We start from the raw sequence: 16,417 nt of genomic DNA, 5'->3' as shown, positions 1-16,417 counted from the left end.
ATGTTATGTCTCCTGCCTGATAGTACTAAAACTATCAATAATGTCAACCGCTGATAAGGAGAGGAGTAAAGCTCTTGAACTGTTTCAAGCAAAATATTATGTTCGGTTAATACCTACGTTAAGACGTTAAATCGTAACAAACAAACAAATTCACTTTTTAGGGTTCCGTATTCAAAGTATACAATGGCACCCTAATACTAAGACTCCGCTGTCCGACCATCAGTCTGTCCGTCTATTACCATGCCGTATCTCATGAACCGTGACAGACAGTTTAAATTTTTACAGATTATGTATTTTTTACAGATGTTGTCGCCGCTATAAAAACAAACACTACAAACATAATAAAATTAATATTTGAGTGAAGCCCGTACAACAGACATGTTTTTCTTTGCCGTTTTTATAGATAATGGTACGGAACCCTTCGTTTTATTTACAACATCAATTATGATGGCCTTAGTCTGAAGCTACTTAGGACTGATTCGACAATAATTTTGAACGCTAACATAATTTTAAATCTGATTAAAGACCAACTATGCGAGTATCTTGCCGTTTCTTCTCGCTGGAGGCTGCTTTCCGAAACAGTTTTAAAGATACAAGTTCTTTATTACAAAGTTTATAACAAATTTGATTTGGTTTGGTATATATTTTCTATCAGATACCTATCTCTACAGACGTCTACCTATCGAGGCAACGTCGACAGCCTTGACTTTATGTGTACATACATATCTTTATTAATTTAAACTTATTCATCAATATATATAAGACGATTCATCATTATTTTTGTTTGAAGATTTTATATTCTAAAACGTAACGTCAAATTTACATAACACTCCAAGTTAAAAAAATATTAACGACGTACATTAGTAGATTGATACGTGCCTATAAAATGTCTTAAGGTGGAATCAGACGGTTCATTTTCGTGTTTCATTTTGCATCTCTCACTCAAAGTGACACGTCTAAACACAGAGTGAAACAAAAGTGCCGAATGAATTCATTAGTGAACTGATCCAACGACGTTGGATCGGTTCATTCGGCATCTTTCATTCCCACTCCGAATTAACGAAAAATGAACAGTCTGAACACAGAGTGAACGTTCACTCGGATTTTGTCTCGAACGTATTTTTCTTAATCTTTTTTTTAGCTCCTTGATCAAATGATCACAAATTAAACTCATTCCAAGAGACACGACTTCATTCGACGCCATATTGAAAGAAACGACGGATGAATGTTCTATTTTACGTTATTCCAGCTAAGCCGTGTAAACATGGAATGAAAAAAAATGAATCATTCACTCAAAAGAACATTCACTCGAATACGAACCGTCTGATATCACCTTTAGTGTGCGTGAGACGACGAAGAATAAAGACTTCAAAAAATACACAGATTATAATAGTTGGGGGGGAGGGGAGTTTGGCTTTTTTGACTGTACATGTGTAAGGACCGATTCGTTTAGATTTCTATGTCTATCTATATACAGTTAAATGTCGTTACATTAAAAAAGGTATCTAATTTGCATTTTACTACTATTTTTTATCCAGTATATTTTTTATTTTATATTTTTTTTATATCATAGGTGGCAAACGAGCAGGAGGCTAACCTGATGGAAAGTGACTACCACCGCCGATGGACATCTGCAACACCGGGCCTTTAAGGAAGGTCTACGCTATTTTCTTGAAGGGTTCCCAAGTCGTACCGTTTCGGAAAAAACTATAAATTCCTAATGCTATATTATCAGTAGATCTATCTTGTTTGTAATTCCTACGTTATAACATTGTAGTCCCCCAAGATCGGCTGTGCAGTACGAGGAATGATCAACAAATCACACAGTACAAATGTTAACATGATCAGTGGAGACTTACCCGTTTGCCAGTCCGACGTAAAAAAAAAAAACAAACATCAAACTCAGAATAAGCGCATCGCGGTCAATATACCACTCTGCCCTTAGAACATAACATCCGGTGAGTCAATTGACCGGGATCAATCAAGCTCGTTACGCGTGCGCATATCGCTTACATCAAACGAAAAACAACTTGAATTATTTTGTATGCATAGACAATTGCTCGTAGACACACTATTAGACAATCATACCGTGTTTATGTATGGATATGTATTTGTGTATACTAATATCATAAATACGAAAGTAACTCTGTCTGTCGTTCTTTCACTGCCAAACCAATGAACCGAATTTGATGAAACTTGAAAAATTTTGCCCCGCCTTCGAACGGTTGCAATGCTGATACTAAATATACTACAGAATGTCTTACAACGATCACAGTTTTTCAGTTGACAATACAAACCGCTGTGTCGCTGCGTTTTAAATCTGTAATATCTTCGAAAACATTCATTTAAATTACACGCTGTAAAGGGCCATATTGATCTATATTAAATGCACAATGTATTTAAGGTAACCTGATTGGATAATGATTAATGCTGTATTGCATAAAATCGCTTCGAAAATAAGCCATTATTTCTCGTAAAAAGTCAAGGATATAAATAGTTATTACGGGTTATATGGTTATCATCGCAGGACAGATTGTAATCTAACAGTTTGACTTCGACAGATTACAATATAGCGAATAATAATGCGTTAAATGCATATTTGTCAGTTCACAATATTTCGACAGATTACAAACTGTCTCGTTAGATTGTAATCTAACGATTTTTGTAATCTTACGGTGACATGTATATATATATATATATATATAATAAATGAACATAAACACTTATGTATGCACAAATGTAAACTGAATAAAAATCTCGTATAACTACATATTTTTAAAGGCTCATTCAGCTTTGCCTCAGGCGTTCAGGCCTCTGACGGGGTTAAGTCCGCCACTGCCTCGAGGGGACCTCTTCTTCCCTTTCTCTGCGACTATTTCTATTATATACGGTTTAATATTAATATAACATTATGATAATTTATTTTTTGTCATTTTTTAATTCCCATAGGATGTTTAATAACAATTTTAAAGAAGATAAATCCGTGCCGAAATCCTCGGAAAAGTGTTGCATATCGATAAACTATCGATAGTTAAAGTGTCAGAGATAGTATCGATAGTCTATCGTTAGTATTGTCACGTGTAAATACTATCGATAGTGTCGATAGCTCCCCATGAGCAATACTATCGATAGTAATGAAAGAAACATTACTATTAACCTAAACTATCGATAGTCCCAATCTATCGATAGTACCAATAGTATTGCTCAGGGAGATACTATCGATACTATCGATGTCCTGAATAGTTTTCGAGGTCAACTACCGATAGTCAAACTATGACCGTATATATAGCCACTGGACCAGCGAGCGAGTCGTTAGTAAATCATTGCGACTAGACGCTGTCTAAATCAGCACTCGATAGTGCGGTTTACTTTACTAAAGATTCCAAAAAAAATTAGTTTAATTAATATCCTTCATAAAATCCGTTAACAGCATAACCAGACCACTAGATAACACGGAAAATATTTTAGTACAGACGTACTCCATCAAACCGATAGCAATGTTTGGTGCGTGTGAAGGAGGTCGGAGGGAGGCAGGGGATCGGTTGAGTAATTGAAGACGTGAAAGCTTATTAAACAAACAAACAAACAAACAAACAAACAAACAAACAAACAAACAAACAAACAAAAAAACAAACAAATAAACAAACAAACTATACCATATATCTATCCAATAATATTATGAAGGAGTAAAATTTACGTTTATATGTTGAGGTGACATGTTAGAAAAAAAACCCAATAAATTCACTAACAGAAAGTTACATTGTCCTTGAGTGCTATGGGGTATTAATTATATTTATATCAAATAATATTCTTTGGCGGACGAGCAAATGGGCCATCTGATGGTAAGTTGTCACCACCGCCCATAGACAATGATGCTGTAAGAAATATTAACCACACCTTACATCTTCAATGCGCCACCAACCATGCGAACTAAGATGTTATGTCCCTTGTGCCTGTAGTTACACTGGCTCACTCACCGAGTACTACTGTTTGGCGGTAGAATATTAGATGAGTCTTTATTAAGGAATTGCCGTGCGGAGCCGGAGCGCGTGGCTAGCAATATTACATTGTTAGGATTAGGAAATACGACGCAGTCATATTAAACTATAAAAACACACGCACATTAAGGAAATAACCAGATCTTCACAGCTAAATTGACCTAAATTGATGTACGACAGCAATTTATATGGACAACTCGGAGCTATTCTGTAATAACAGAGTTTAAGTCATCTCGGAACGCGATCGTGATGTGTCAAAAATATCACGTCTGTCATAAAACACGTCTATATGTTTGAACGGTATAAACTAACCATCAAACGGATTGTCAGACAATTTTCGTTAATGAACGGAGGGTTTCATAACGAAGGTTTAGGTGTATATGTTACTTTAAAATCTCGAACTACGGTAAATATTAAGATTTTCCAATGAAAGATTTACCGATTATGAATGGTAAATGTCCATAAAATCGAAACCTATTCACATTTATAGATCGTTAAAAAATAATGCTTTTCAATCGACGACATATATCCGTAAAATTCGTACAATTGAAATATTTTGATATTAAATCCAATAAGTTCAATGACATGACATTTCAACGGGCGGCCATGTTTGACGTTTGACGGGTGCGTTCAGAAATATGTGTAAAGAATGATTACTGTTCGTTTTCACCAACTAATAGTATAGTATATATAAAACATAAACATTATACAAAAAATATATATAAATTAAATGGTGAGTTGTATGTATTTGTTTAGTTTTATTTATTTCACCGTGTTCATTATAGTTTTATACAAATTAATTAAAAGAATAAACGTTAAAAACGTATGAAAAATTATGCCATTTGTGGAATTAGTGTCGTTCGTAAATCAATGGAGCTATAGGTATCACAATTTAAGCGTTTATGTCGAATATCATTCTCCGTTCGATTCAGAAACGGGTAATCACTCAAAGGAGACTCGCAGCAATGTTAAGTACGTCGTAAATTTCTCCGGAACTCCTTTACAATTTCACGAGTGATATCTTACAGAATAACACTGTTTATATTCGAAGCAATATAATAACTATTGGGGAGATAATTTGCCTGACCTACTTCAGTCACAGCGACCATTTTAACGGCTGGGCCGGATTAATTAGTCCACATTTCGGTCCTAGACACCCCGAAAATTGTCAAATTCATTGTCAATTAAATATAGAACCTTATTTCTATGAAATAGAAAAAAAATTTTTTTTACATTTCTTTTTTAAAAAAAAATATAAAAAAGAAAAATAATATTTTTTTCGAAAAAAAAACTTTTTTTTAAATCGCGCTTTTGTGGATTTTCGGGCATCGGTGCGGGTGAAACTTGGAATTTTGACTAGATGTTATCCTTCACTGAGCACGAAATGAATTATAAACACAAATTAAGCACCTAAAGAACCTGTGGTGCCTAATGGGCTTAACTCGCAACCATCGAATAAGATACGTGTTCCAATCACTTGCGGAGATAAGGTACAATGCATCGCTTAGGGTCATGGTTAATCCGGCCTAGCTTAATGGAGAATACTTAAGATGCAATCCTGCACACTAATAATCGGATGGGACGGAAATCCCACCCGGGCAGAGACAATTCAATCCATCAACGACTCTACGTGTTTACCGAAGTACGATGCAAATACTGCCCAAATTTTAGACAGGACTGGTATTGAGAATTACTTGATAAAGCCTTTCTCAAGACGGATTGGCAAATGGGCCACATTTTGGAAAATAGTCTCAACTGCCCATAACCATTGGTACTGTACGGATTATGTTATGTATTATCCCTCATGCTTGTTGTTACACTGGCTCACTCATCCTTCGAACCGGATCACAACAATACATAGTATTGGCGATAGAATATTTGATGTTTTTTTTTTTATGTAATAAGTAAGCGGACAGGCTACTGATGTTAAGTGGACACCAACGTCCATAGACATTGGCGCTGATAGAAATATTGACCATCCCTTACTTCGCCAATGCACCACCAAAATTAAGAACTAAGATGTTATGTCTCTTGTGCCTGTACACTGGCTCACTCACCCTTCAAACCGGAACACAGCAATACAAAGTATTAATGTTTCGCGGCAGGATATCTGATGAGCGGGTGATACCTACCCAGACGGGCTTGCACAGTGCCCTACCACCAAGTATACTAAGAGTGCTATCTTTGCACAGAGCCCTACCAAAAGCCGTCAATATAGAAACGTAAAAAAAAAAAAATCCAAAAACTTTAACCGTAAATTAAGTGAAACAAGAAAACAATTTATCTTGTAAAAAAATCTTAAATAAAAAAAATCCTTAAATAAAATCGTTTTTATCTAAAGTATATTAATAATCAGTGCTGTTTAATAACGATAAATAAAATAACAAAATACTTGTATTGATATCTATATAATATACTATTTTCTGCTCACATTTTAGGGGTTGGTTCACGTATTATTGACATCAATGATAGCCTATGTTTTCATGTATAAGCTATATTATTGTTAAGTTTCATTAAAATCCATTCAGTAGTTTTTGCGTGAAAGAGTATACATACAAACTAAAGAAACTACAATACATACAAACTTTCGCCTTTATGTATAGTATTAGTAAAAATATATATTTAGTTGATCTTTCTGTCTGGGCATTGGGATAAGAAGAATTGTTTTATTTTCAGTCGCTCGCTTATGTGACGTGGACTTTAATGGATTTTCCAATTTGTGTTATTGTATTGTTAATATTACAATTTCAACTGTTTTTTTTATTACGTTTATAAGATATATATATATTTTTTTAATAATCAACATATATTTTCCTTTCCACCTTTGCCTATATTTGTTATAGAAAAAAAAAGTCAACTGTCAAAAAAGACATTAAATTTATTATCTACATAAAATTTATTTATCTTTCGAATACGAAAAGTCGAATCAAATAATATTTTTTATTACCATTAAATACTAACTATAATTTAAATTTAGAAGCGTGAAAGAGACAGCACTGTCCTATTCATACTCCTCCGTTCGTTGACCTCCCTTTTTTGCGATAAAGGTCAATGCCACGAACCTGTTCTATGTAGATCTTTACTATTAAATTCTGACCAATAGCAACTAAACACAACGCCGAAATGGCCCAGAGGCTAGACGTGAATATAAAATAGTTATCGCCCGCGGCATCGCTCGCGTTTAAGGGATTGGTTGTAAAGCAACGGACAGATAGAGTTACTTTCTCATTTATAATCTAGCTTAACCTGCAGGTTAACCCGCTCGGAATTTATAAAACTCTTCCTATAACAAACAGTCAACCCCAATATTACACCCTCGAGGGCTGAATTAAAATAAATAAGCTTCCCCGGAACTCAACTATCTAAGCTAACAAAGTCGCGGGCGAAAGCTAGTTTTAGTTGATCGGAGGTTCAAACAGCGATGTTGTGGAACTCCGTGACAATCGGATATTTAAACGGTTTCGCTACACTCGCTATGCTATCGCTAACAGCCATACTTAGAATGCTTCTAACCCGGTGTGTAAGATTAGTGACCCAGTGTAAATAAAGGCACAGGGATCATAACATCTTACCTTCAAAATTTGTGGCTTATTGGATATGTAAGGAAGAGTTAATATTTCCTACAACGCTTCTATATGTGGACGACGCTAACCACTTACCATCAGGTGTAAGATTTGCCGGTAGGCTTCTCTATATCCTAGGAAAAGTAGGAAAAAAGATAAACAAATCTCAGATTTACGTATTTCAGGCGACTCGCTAATAACTCAACTATAATGTGCACTACTTACAGTTCTTCATTAATAGATCTCCACTAGCGGTGCCCGAGACTTCGTGCGCGTTTGAATTTAATAAAAAAAGCGTGCCTTTATTATTATATTTCATATAATTCTAAAATAAAAGTAGCCTAAGTTTCTCCTTATTCCATCAGCTATCTGCCAGTGAAAGTCCCGTCAAAATCGGTCCAGCCGTTCCACAGATTAGCCGGAACAAACAGACAGACAGACAGACAAAAATTGTAAAAAATGTTATTTAGGTATATGTACCGTGTACACATACATATGCATTTAGTAAAACGCGGTTATTTTAATATTACAAATAGACACTCCAATTTTATTATATGTATAGATTTATAATACACTTAACTACTTATATACACTTTAATTTTACTTCCGAAATTTCGATAACAGTTTCGTCGACGTTCAAAACGCTATTTTTTCGCAAATCCATAGTGAATATCATAGATTAATCAAGCTCTCGACCAATGATATCGCGTCATTTTGCTGTCAAATGTTCTTTAATTGGCTTTTCTCCTCTTAAGGTTGGAATAGAGTAGGTATACATCATTAGCCCTCAAATTTGGTGGCGCATGGACGATGCAATATAAACCGTTCCTTAGGTTTATATTTGACGGTGGTGACCACTAATAAGGTGACCTTACCTAGTACATAATTAAATAAAAATATAGTAACGGACCTTAGAATTACGATGACATATATATTATGTTGCTGTAAAAGCTCGAACTACGGTAAATCTTAAGATTTTCCAGTAAAACCTAAGATTTGGTAAATGTAAGTATTTATTATAAAGGGACGATTTTTGCGGACTTTTACCATTCCAACCTAACCTAACCTAACATGTAAATCCTAAGATTTACCTAGTTCGAGTTTTATGGACATTTACCATTCATAATCGGTAAATCTTAGGTTTCACTGGAAAATCTTAAGATTACATTAGTAAGATACAGTAACATATATACATACATTTAAGTACTTAAAGTTCATCGAACGTGACGGACGGCACCAATATGACATGGCAACTATCCAATTACAAAAATATTAGCAAAAATGTTTTTTATACGTCATTGTATGATTGGACAAATTCGTAAATAGGGGAGGAAAGTGGGGAAGCATCCAAACCTTTATTTTAACATATATTTATGTACATATATACCAGAGATAATTACTATATAAACCCGTCTGGGTACCATTGATTCATCAGATATTCTATCCCCAAAGAGAAATGCTTTATATTGTGTGCCGATTTGAAGGGTGTGTAAGCCAGTTTAGCTACAGGCACAAGGAACATAACATCTTAGCTCCCACGAATAGTCAGCCTACATTAACCATTAAAAAAAAATTAGAAGACCACAAAAAGGTCCATAATTAATCAAAAAAACACCTTAATTCGCATTGTATAAGGTTTAGAATAGCTTAGGAGTACGACGTTCATAACAAGTCTTAAGGGTTGAGTTACATGTACTATATAGACGCTGCAGTCGTATTTGAGCCAGACAAATCAAAACCACAACGCAGTCGTACCGACGCCGCTTGTCAACCGCAAATACAACGCTGGTTATTAAGGCGTTGATATACGTGAAAGAGGTTAATTCGAGTTTCATTGATTCCTATTCTCTCTGTAAACGTCACTGAAGAAAACGTCATCCTGTATAGTTGATTGAAGAAGATAATAAAACCTTCGATTTACGTTATTCATGTCTCTTGACACTTTAAACAGTAATGTTGTCTTAGATTTTCGCGATTATTACACATTGAAATAAAACTAGTTTTTAACGGATTTAATCGCGTATATTAATTATTTTAACATCCCGACGTTTCGTGTTCGTGGTGACGGGCAGACTGCCCGTGACCACGAACACTGCAAAGTGCTCGAAAACACTATTCCAGTCAACTCTTCAAATAATCTTCTATCCAGTTTAATTTTACTTCCAAAGCTCGAGAACAACTTACTCAACATTAAAAACGCAATTTTGTCCATTTATGTCTAAAATTTTCGAAAAAAATCCATAGTGAATATCATAGATTATTCAAGCAACCAATGACAACGCATCAATTCGACGTCAAATATTGTTTTATTGGCTTTAGTTCTCTTGTGGTTTGAACAGACTATACAACAATTTCTTAAAAAAAAAACATTAAAGTAATCGAAATAATTAGACGAAGGACCCTCTGAATTCGTTATTATTAGATTTCCTCCCTTAACTATCCAAAAAAAATTTTTGTTTTATTTACAATTAAATTTTAAGTAACACAATATAAAGGGAAGCCTCGTCTTATTATTGCAGAATATATTATTTATTTATTTATTTATTATTTATTGCACCCAATTCTATTAAAAATTACAATTTTGCTACACAAAGTTGCATGAGGTGCAAAATATATATATACATATATATTTTTTAATCTGTGTTAAAGATTTTTTTACGTAATCAATACGTGCTAATCGCGATACACTGACACTGTGTGTCCTAATAAATAAATGGGAGAGTGTCAAATTTATCGATGACGTCCAATAAAGTCATTGACGTATAATCTCTTTCACCCTATCAGTGTCTGTGGTAAGACATACCACCTTATTGGTATACACCATTATATAGACCATGAACGTTTCTTACAAGCTTTTATTTAACCTAAATTTTCAGCTGAATTAAAACAACCGTATACTACGGAGTTGAAATTTACCCAATGGTAAGTGGCAGTGATTCCCACTTACCATCAGTGGGACGAATGTCATCGACAACCAAAAAAATTAAAAAATTAAAATGACATTTAATAAACTGGAATAAAAAAAGTTTAATAAATAAAATAAACATATTTTCCTGAAAATATTTTAAATTAACATGGTCATTCTTGTAACTAACATTCTTGTGAACAAGACATTCGTAGATAACGTCGAAATATCGAGCTCCACGAAATAAAAATAAAAAACATGGTAAATAATAAATATCCCGTTTCAAATACTTATAGTAATATTTTCCTTATTATCATCTACACATACTTTTGTATGTATATATAGGCAGACAAAACAATTAATTAGTATCTTTTTCCTGTGCTACTCAACCAATGTTTTTTTTTTTTTGTAACTGACATATTGACGAGCTTTAGTGTTGTCAATAAAAAAAAAAAGAGTACTAAAAGTAGAGTAAAATACATTTGAAACATGATAACTAATATGTTTTTCTATTAGTCATTCTGAATATGAGATCACAATACCGTGACAAAGAACTTTGTTGTGATATTCTTATAATCTGGGCGTTACAATAAAAAAAAACAGTATTGTATTTAAAAATTATAAATTAGAGTTAGAGATCACTCTTTGTGTGAGTGTGGCCTAGACGAAGGTTCCCTACCCCATACTGTTCTCTTGCCCCAGACTCCTCTATCCCGTATATGACGTTCTCCCTCCTAAAGTTCCTCGCCCTATTAATGTTGAATGTTTGTTAATGTTTGTGTTCAGTCCATTTTGTAAATTTCTATGTAAATATATTGAACCTAATAAGATTAAGCTGTAAATAGCTTTGTGATTGTTCTTCCGTGTTGAAATAGCAATATTTTTTTATCTAATTATTATTATTGTGTTGTTTTAGGTTGTGGGTTTTTAATTCCGTCTACTACTATTATGCCTTCAAAATTAAATTGAGCCTGTAATCTCAACCGTGTCTTCTCCATCGCACGTGACATCGACGAAATAATCTGTGCCTTTTTCGCACACATAAAAGCCAGAAAAAAAAAACAAAAATTATACATATTAAAGTCTCGACTGTAACATGTTAAAGTTGTTTTTTTATGCTATTAAGCTAAAGCTGCAATTAAGCTAAGATATACATACATATATGTAATCATGTAATCTAGATTTGTGGTCAATCAAATGTCCCACCTAATGGTAAATAGTCACCAAAGACCAACATAGGTGTTGGTATAAGACAATATAATACTTTGGCAACATTGGTTTCTTTATTTTTTTATATATAATCTGTATTGCTGAGCTATGTACTATTGGTCTAGAGGTTTCTGTATTTTAAAAAAAAACTGTAAGTCAATTTAAAGCTTTGTTTTACTTAATAATCATACAATAGGCATAAGACGTATCAACCATTCCTTACATCGCCAATGCGCAACCATAAAGATATCTCTCTGAACAACCAACTGCGGTACCCCGGACCTTCCTTGGTCGCGCTTACGTTGATCCAAGGGAACTAAGATGTTATGTCCCTTGTGCTTGTAGTTACACACTCCCTTGGCCTTTAAAGTGGACCACAAATAAACAAGCATTTCTGTTTTCCGGTAGAATATATTAAGTCGATAATTACCAGACTTGTAATGCTCTACCACAAGGAAAAATCTGATATTTAGCTAAATTTAATCCAAATATATTTATACATACAATATTTTTATTATCTGTAGTGAACAGAAAAAGTCAAATATGCCTTTTAAATAACTACTAAATGTTTTAGAGTCTGGTTTTTTATATTCTATTTATATAAATATATTACGTGTTTTGTAATAAAATTGAAACTTGCAACGTTACAGTAGTAATTGAAGGCAACATATTTTTTTTTTTTTTATTCAAGTACATTGCTTTTAAAACATTACTCAATTTATTGCAAAAAGTATCCGATACACATATATTTTTTAAATTTTATGCTTTAGGAGCATAATGAACTTACTCGCTAGACCACCAAGTAAGAATTAAAGTATCAAGTTTTCAAAACTTTTTTTTATTACAACAGAGCCAAACTTCTCATAGAGGTACATAAGTACATGCACCTCGTTTTGTGAAAAGATGTCCCTGGGAGACCCTCAGTTACTCATGTTATATTTATAGGGCCATATTTATTTAAAAATTTGTAGGTAAGTAACAACACCATAACAATCTCAATTACTTTAGGTATGATTAGATTAAATAATTTATCATCACTGTCTAATCATAAAAAGTTAATAGTTGTTTTATAACTGCATAATTTTTCGCCATTTATGTTATCATGAATTTTTTACAAGTAATTATTTCGTAATAATTATACATTTGTTTTTGATAAGGGTTTGGGAATACCGCTTATTCATAACTAGCATTGGAATGATAAAAACGAAAAATTTGACCCTAGTATAAATTAGTTTAAAGTAAAATACAACAGTTATACCGATATTATTAGTTAAATAAATTTAATAAGAGACTTTTTACGAAGGGAATCAGCCCGTTGTTTCATTATTTGTATAAAGAAGCAATCAATAGCACAAAGTTTTACATCAACATTTATAAAAGAAAAAGTTTAGGTTATTTTTTTAGTTTTTTATGATATAATTATTTTAACCGTGAAAACTCTTCCGTAATAAACGTAAGTAAATAAACAATGTCAATAGACTACTACCAGATTTTTAAGTCTACAATATATTGCTGATTCATAAAGAATAATTTAAATAAGTCAACTAACTCAAGTTTGTTTTTTTTTACATTCACTTTTTTTTTTTTAATAGGCGAAGACTGTAATCTGTTCATTAAAAAAAATGTATGTAATAAAAAATCACATTCCATTCTTGCAATAATATAATAATGATAAAGAGATATTGTGTAAATTTCTTTCACCATGAAACTGTTAAATGTGAACAAAATTTCTGTAATAATATAGAGAGAATTTCAAAACATCTGTTCTTACTTAAAATTAATGTAAAAGCGTACGATAACATCATTATTTGTATTACAATTTATATATACGATATATTTATTTTATTACTCACCGATATGTTTGCTCCCAAAATAAATGAACGTCAAAAATTAAAATTACACATAAGCACATAAATCACTTGCACATTACACAAAAACGTTTTTTTAATAGCACTATAAACAAGGGAATTTCCATAACAAAATACAATGGAAGTCAACCATTGTTTCCCGACGTTTAACAATGAATGGAGCTGTCTCCATGAATCAGAGAGTAGTGAATACGAATAGTGATTGCAGATTTGAGCGGAATACTATCGAAACGTCATGAGATTTCAATTCATTCATTCTCGATTTGACGGATCTACACATGGGTAGCAGTTAATTAATAAATGCATGGTAAATAAAAAAAAATATTAATATATTAATTAATTTTTATAAATTAGTAAAATAAATAATAATTACAAGATTTTCGCATAAATGTGTGTATTTACATTCAACTAATATGTCAAGACTGCGTTAACCATGAGCTTTTTAAACAGTTTTAGTTTTACATTTGAGGCTTATGATATAATTATTTATATATACTTTAATTTATTTACTGGTAATTTTTTTTAAGTTATACAAGTAGTTATCATATATTTTTAGTTAAAAACTCAATCGATATACCAAATAACTTAGAATTAAAATTTCATAAAAAAATTAAATTATTGTAAGTTTTTGAGTCAAGTGTTAAGTTAAATATGAAAAAAAAGAAGTAATCTCTTTAAAAATAAAAATGAAACCGGCGGCATAGTTGTTGATAAACATATAACATTCTTTTAGGTCATGGTGTAAAGTGCCATTGTTCGATAAATGCTGTTAGAACTTAAGTTCATTTGAAGTAATGAAGCTTAGAATAGTCTGTTTAACATTTATAATCAATATTGAATATTCATTTGAGAAAATGAATCCGAACAATTTCAATATGTTTTTGGATTACGACTCAAATTTAGACACCGAAAAAATTAATTTACGTCAAAGATTCCTTAATCGAAAAAAACAGATCCACGACCAAGATATAAAAATTAAATTATTTGATAAAATTAATTCTAATAAAACCTTATTTGTTGATGGCATACTTCATTCTCTTGAAGCTAATGGTTTTGATTTAAAAAATGAAATGGAAAGTGCGTTCAGAAACATATTAACGATGAACGGTTCCAAATTTATCTTTAAGAGAGATTTCTTCTGGAGAACATGGCGTGTGGTTGAAAATAAGACGGGAAATCGTTCAATAATTTGTTACAAATGTCAAAATTTTATCAACGAAACTTGTCCTAAATGCCGCAGTGGTGGATATTGGGTAAAGTACAGTTTGAAAATACCTATTATAAGTAAATCAAATAACCCATAAGTTATTGGAAAAACAAACTACACCTGCACTGACCTCGGCAGTTGATTAACGATATCTCGTCGAGAGGGAGGACGCCTAAACGGTAAGCAACTATGAGACGTAATGAGTAAGGGACCTCGACTCCACCGGATTGGTGTATGTCGTGTGTGTTACTGTGTTCCCTTACAAGTTTGTGATCTTGTTGTTGGCGTGTTGCTTAAGTCGACAGAGGTGAAAGATTGTTTAATTTATTAATATAATTATTATTTTATTGATGATATACAATATTTTATGCAGATTATTGAAGAAAAACCACCAAGGTGTCCATATGAAATACTTTCATTAAAAACAGATCGGGAATTATGTATTGTTAATAATGCACAATATTATAAGCCATTCGATGTCTGTCCATCAGTTATAACTATAAGAGATTTAAGAATATCTTGCGGGAATTTTATCGAAACAATATGGCGTATTACAAAGACATACAACGTTCCTGAACGTAGTACTACTGTCATCTGTCAAGGGCGGGAAAACTGTGAAATATCAACATTATATTCGGTTGTTATTTTTTTTTCTACACGATAAGATAATCTAAATATAATAGCTGTGTCGCAAAACCTTATGTTTCTAAGTCTATACAAGCAAATGAAATTGCAAATAATTTAAAGTAACTAAAAAATATAAGTTTTTTTTTTTTTAGATACACAATGATTCGATAGTGTTTAGAATTATCAATTCAACGAATAACGTGTTTTATTCAAGAGCAATGAAAAGTGATAACAAAAATTACGTATGTTTTAACGATTGCGGTATATTTAATCCAGTGACTAAAGAAATTAAAAAACGGGAAGGACCATTAATCTATGATTTATTCAAAAATATCAAAAATAAGAGAGATAGTAAATATGTTAATTCTAAAAAAGAACACAAGAAAAAAAGTTCGCCAATAAAATTTCAGGGGATTACAAAGGCGGTTGATTTGTTAAATAATGGCCTTCATTATAAAGAGCAAAGACAGAACGAAGATGAAAATTTACAAGCAAATGACTCACATCTTTCTAAAGCGAATAAAGAATTATCAAAGTCTCCGTGTATGAAATTACAGGAGAAATATTTAAAAGAATCTGACGATGATGATAGTGATTACTATGACTATAAGTGATGTCTGTTTTTAAATAAATTTTTCGACGGTTCCTTATTTTGTTTAACGAATTGATTCCACTTATTTTTTTCGAGAAGCTTCTGGAATTATTATTTTTAGGGTTTCGTACGCCTGATGGAAAAAAAGTGTAAGCTAATATGACAATGATCAAGTCTGTTTGCCTTATTATCAATTGCTCGACAAGGCCTTAAGATACACCAAAGCACCCGCTTCTCTACTTTTGCGTCCTCTCCACTTATCACAACCTAATTTTCACTATCTCCCGAACAAGAGCCGAGATGGCCTGATAGTTATCGCGCATCTTAACTGATGGCTGCTGGTCCAAACCCAGGCAAGCACTGAATGTTCATGTGTTTAATTTGTGTTTATAATTCATCTCGTGCTCAGCGTTGAAAATAGACATCGTGACGAAACGCATATATCTAA

General features: G+C 32.6%; 2 protein-coding genes across 3 annotated transcripts in view; one reads left to right on the top strand and one right to left on the bottom strand.

The window, feature by feature from the left end:
- LOC125075170 (monocarboxylate transporter 12) overlaps positions 1-13,746 on the bottom strand; it is a 53,828-nt gene extending 40,082 nt beyond the window's left edge. For both annotated transcript variants that reach the window (XM_047686796.1, XM_047686795.1), the window contains exon 1: positions 13,529-13,746. The gene's annotated coding sequence lies outside the window, so the exon portion shown is untranslated. The remainder of the gene's footprint in view (positions 1-13,528) is intronic.
- Positions 13,747-14,613: 867 nt separating this feature from the next.
- Positions 14,614-15,991, top strand: LOC125075392. The gene is made up of 3 exons (XM_047687133.1): positions 14,614-14,796; positions 15,124-15,387; positions 15,530-15,991. Exons 1-3 carry the CDS (start codon positions 14,614-14,616, stop codon positions 15,989-15,991), a joined length of 909 nt encoding a protein of 302 aa, XP_047543089.1.
- The last annotated feature ends 426 nt before the right edge of the window (positions 15,992-16,417 follow it).

This window comes from Vanessa atalanta, chromosome 30, assembly GCF_905147765.1.
Source record: "Vanessa atalanta chromosome 30, ilVanAtal1.2, whole genome shotgun sequence".
Taxonomy (NCBI): Eukaryota; Metazoa; Arthropoda; class Insecta; order Lepidoptera; family Nymphalidae; genus Vanessa; species Vanessa atalanta.
Note: the sequence above shows the minus strand (reverse complement) of the source record. Positions and strands in the feature narration are given on the sequence as shown.

Excerpts from the sequence above, each read along its gene's own strand:
- LOC125075392 (XM_047687133.1), top strand. The coding sequence starts at position 14,614 with ATGGAAAGTGCGTTCAGAAACATATTAACGATGAACGGTTCCAAATTT. Across the intron at positions 14,797-15,123 it reads GCCGCAGTGGTGGATATTGG|ATTATTGAAGAAAAACCACC; the intron begins GTAAAGTACAGT and ends TATTTTATGCAG. Across the intron at positions 15,388-15,529 it reads AAATATCAACATTATATTCG|ATACACAATGATTCGATAGT; the intron begins GTTGTTATTTTT and ends TTTTTTTTTTAG.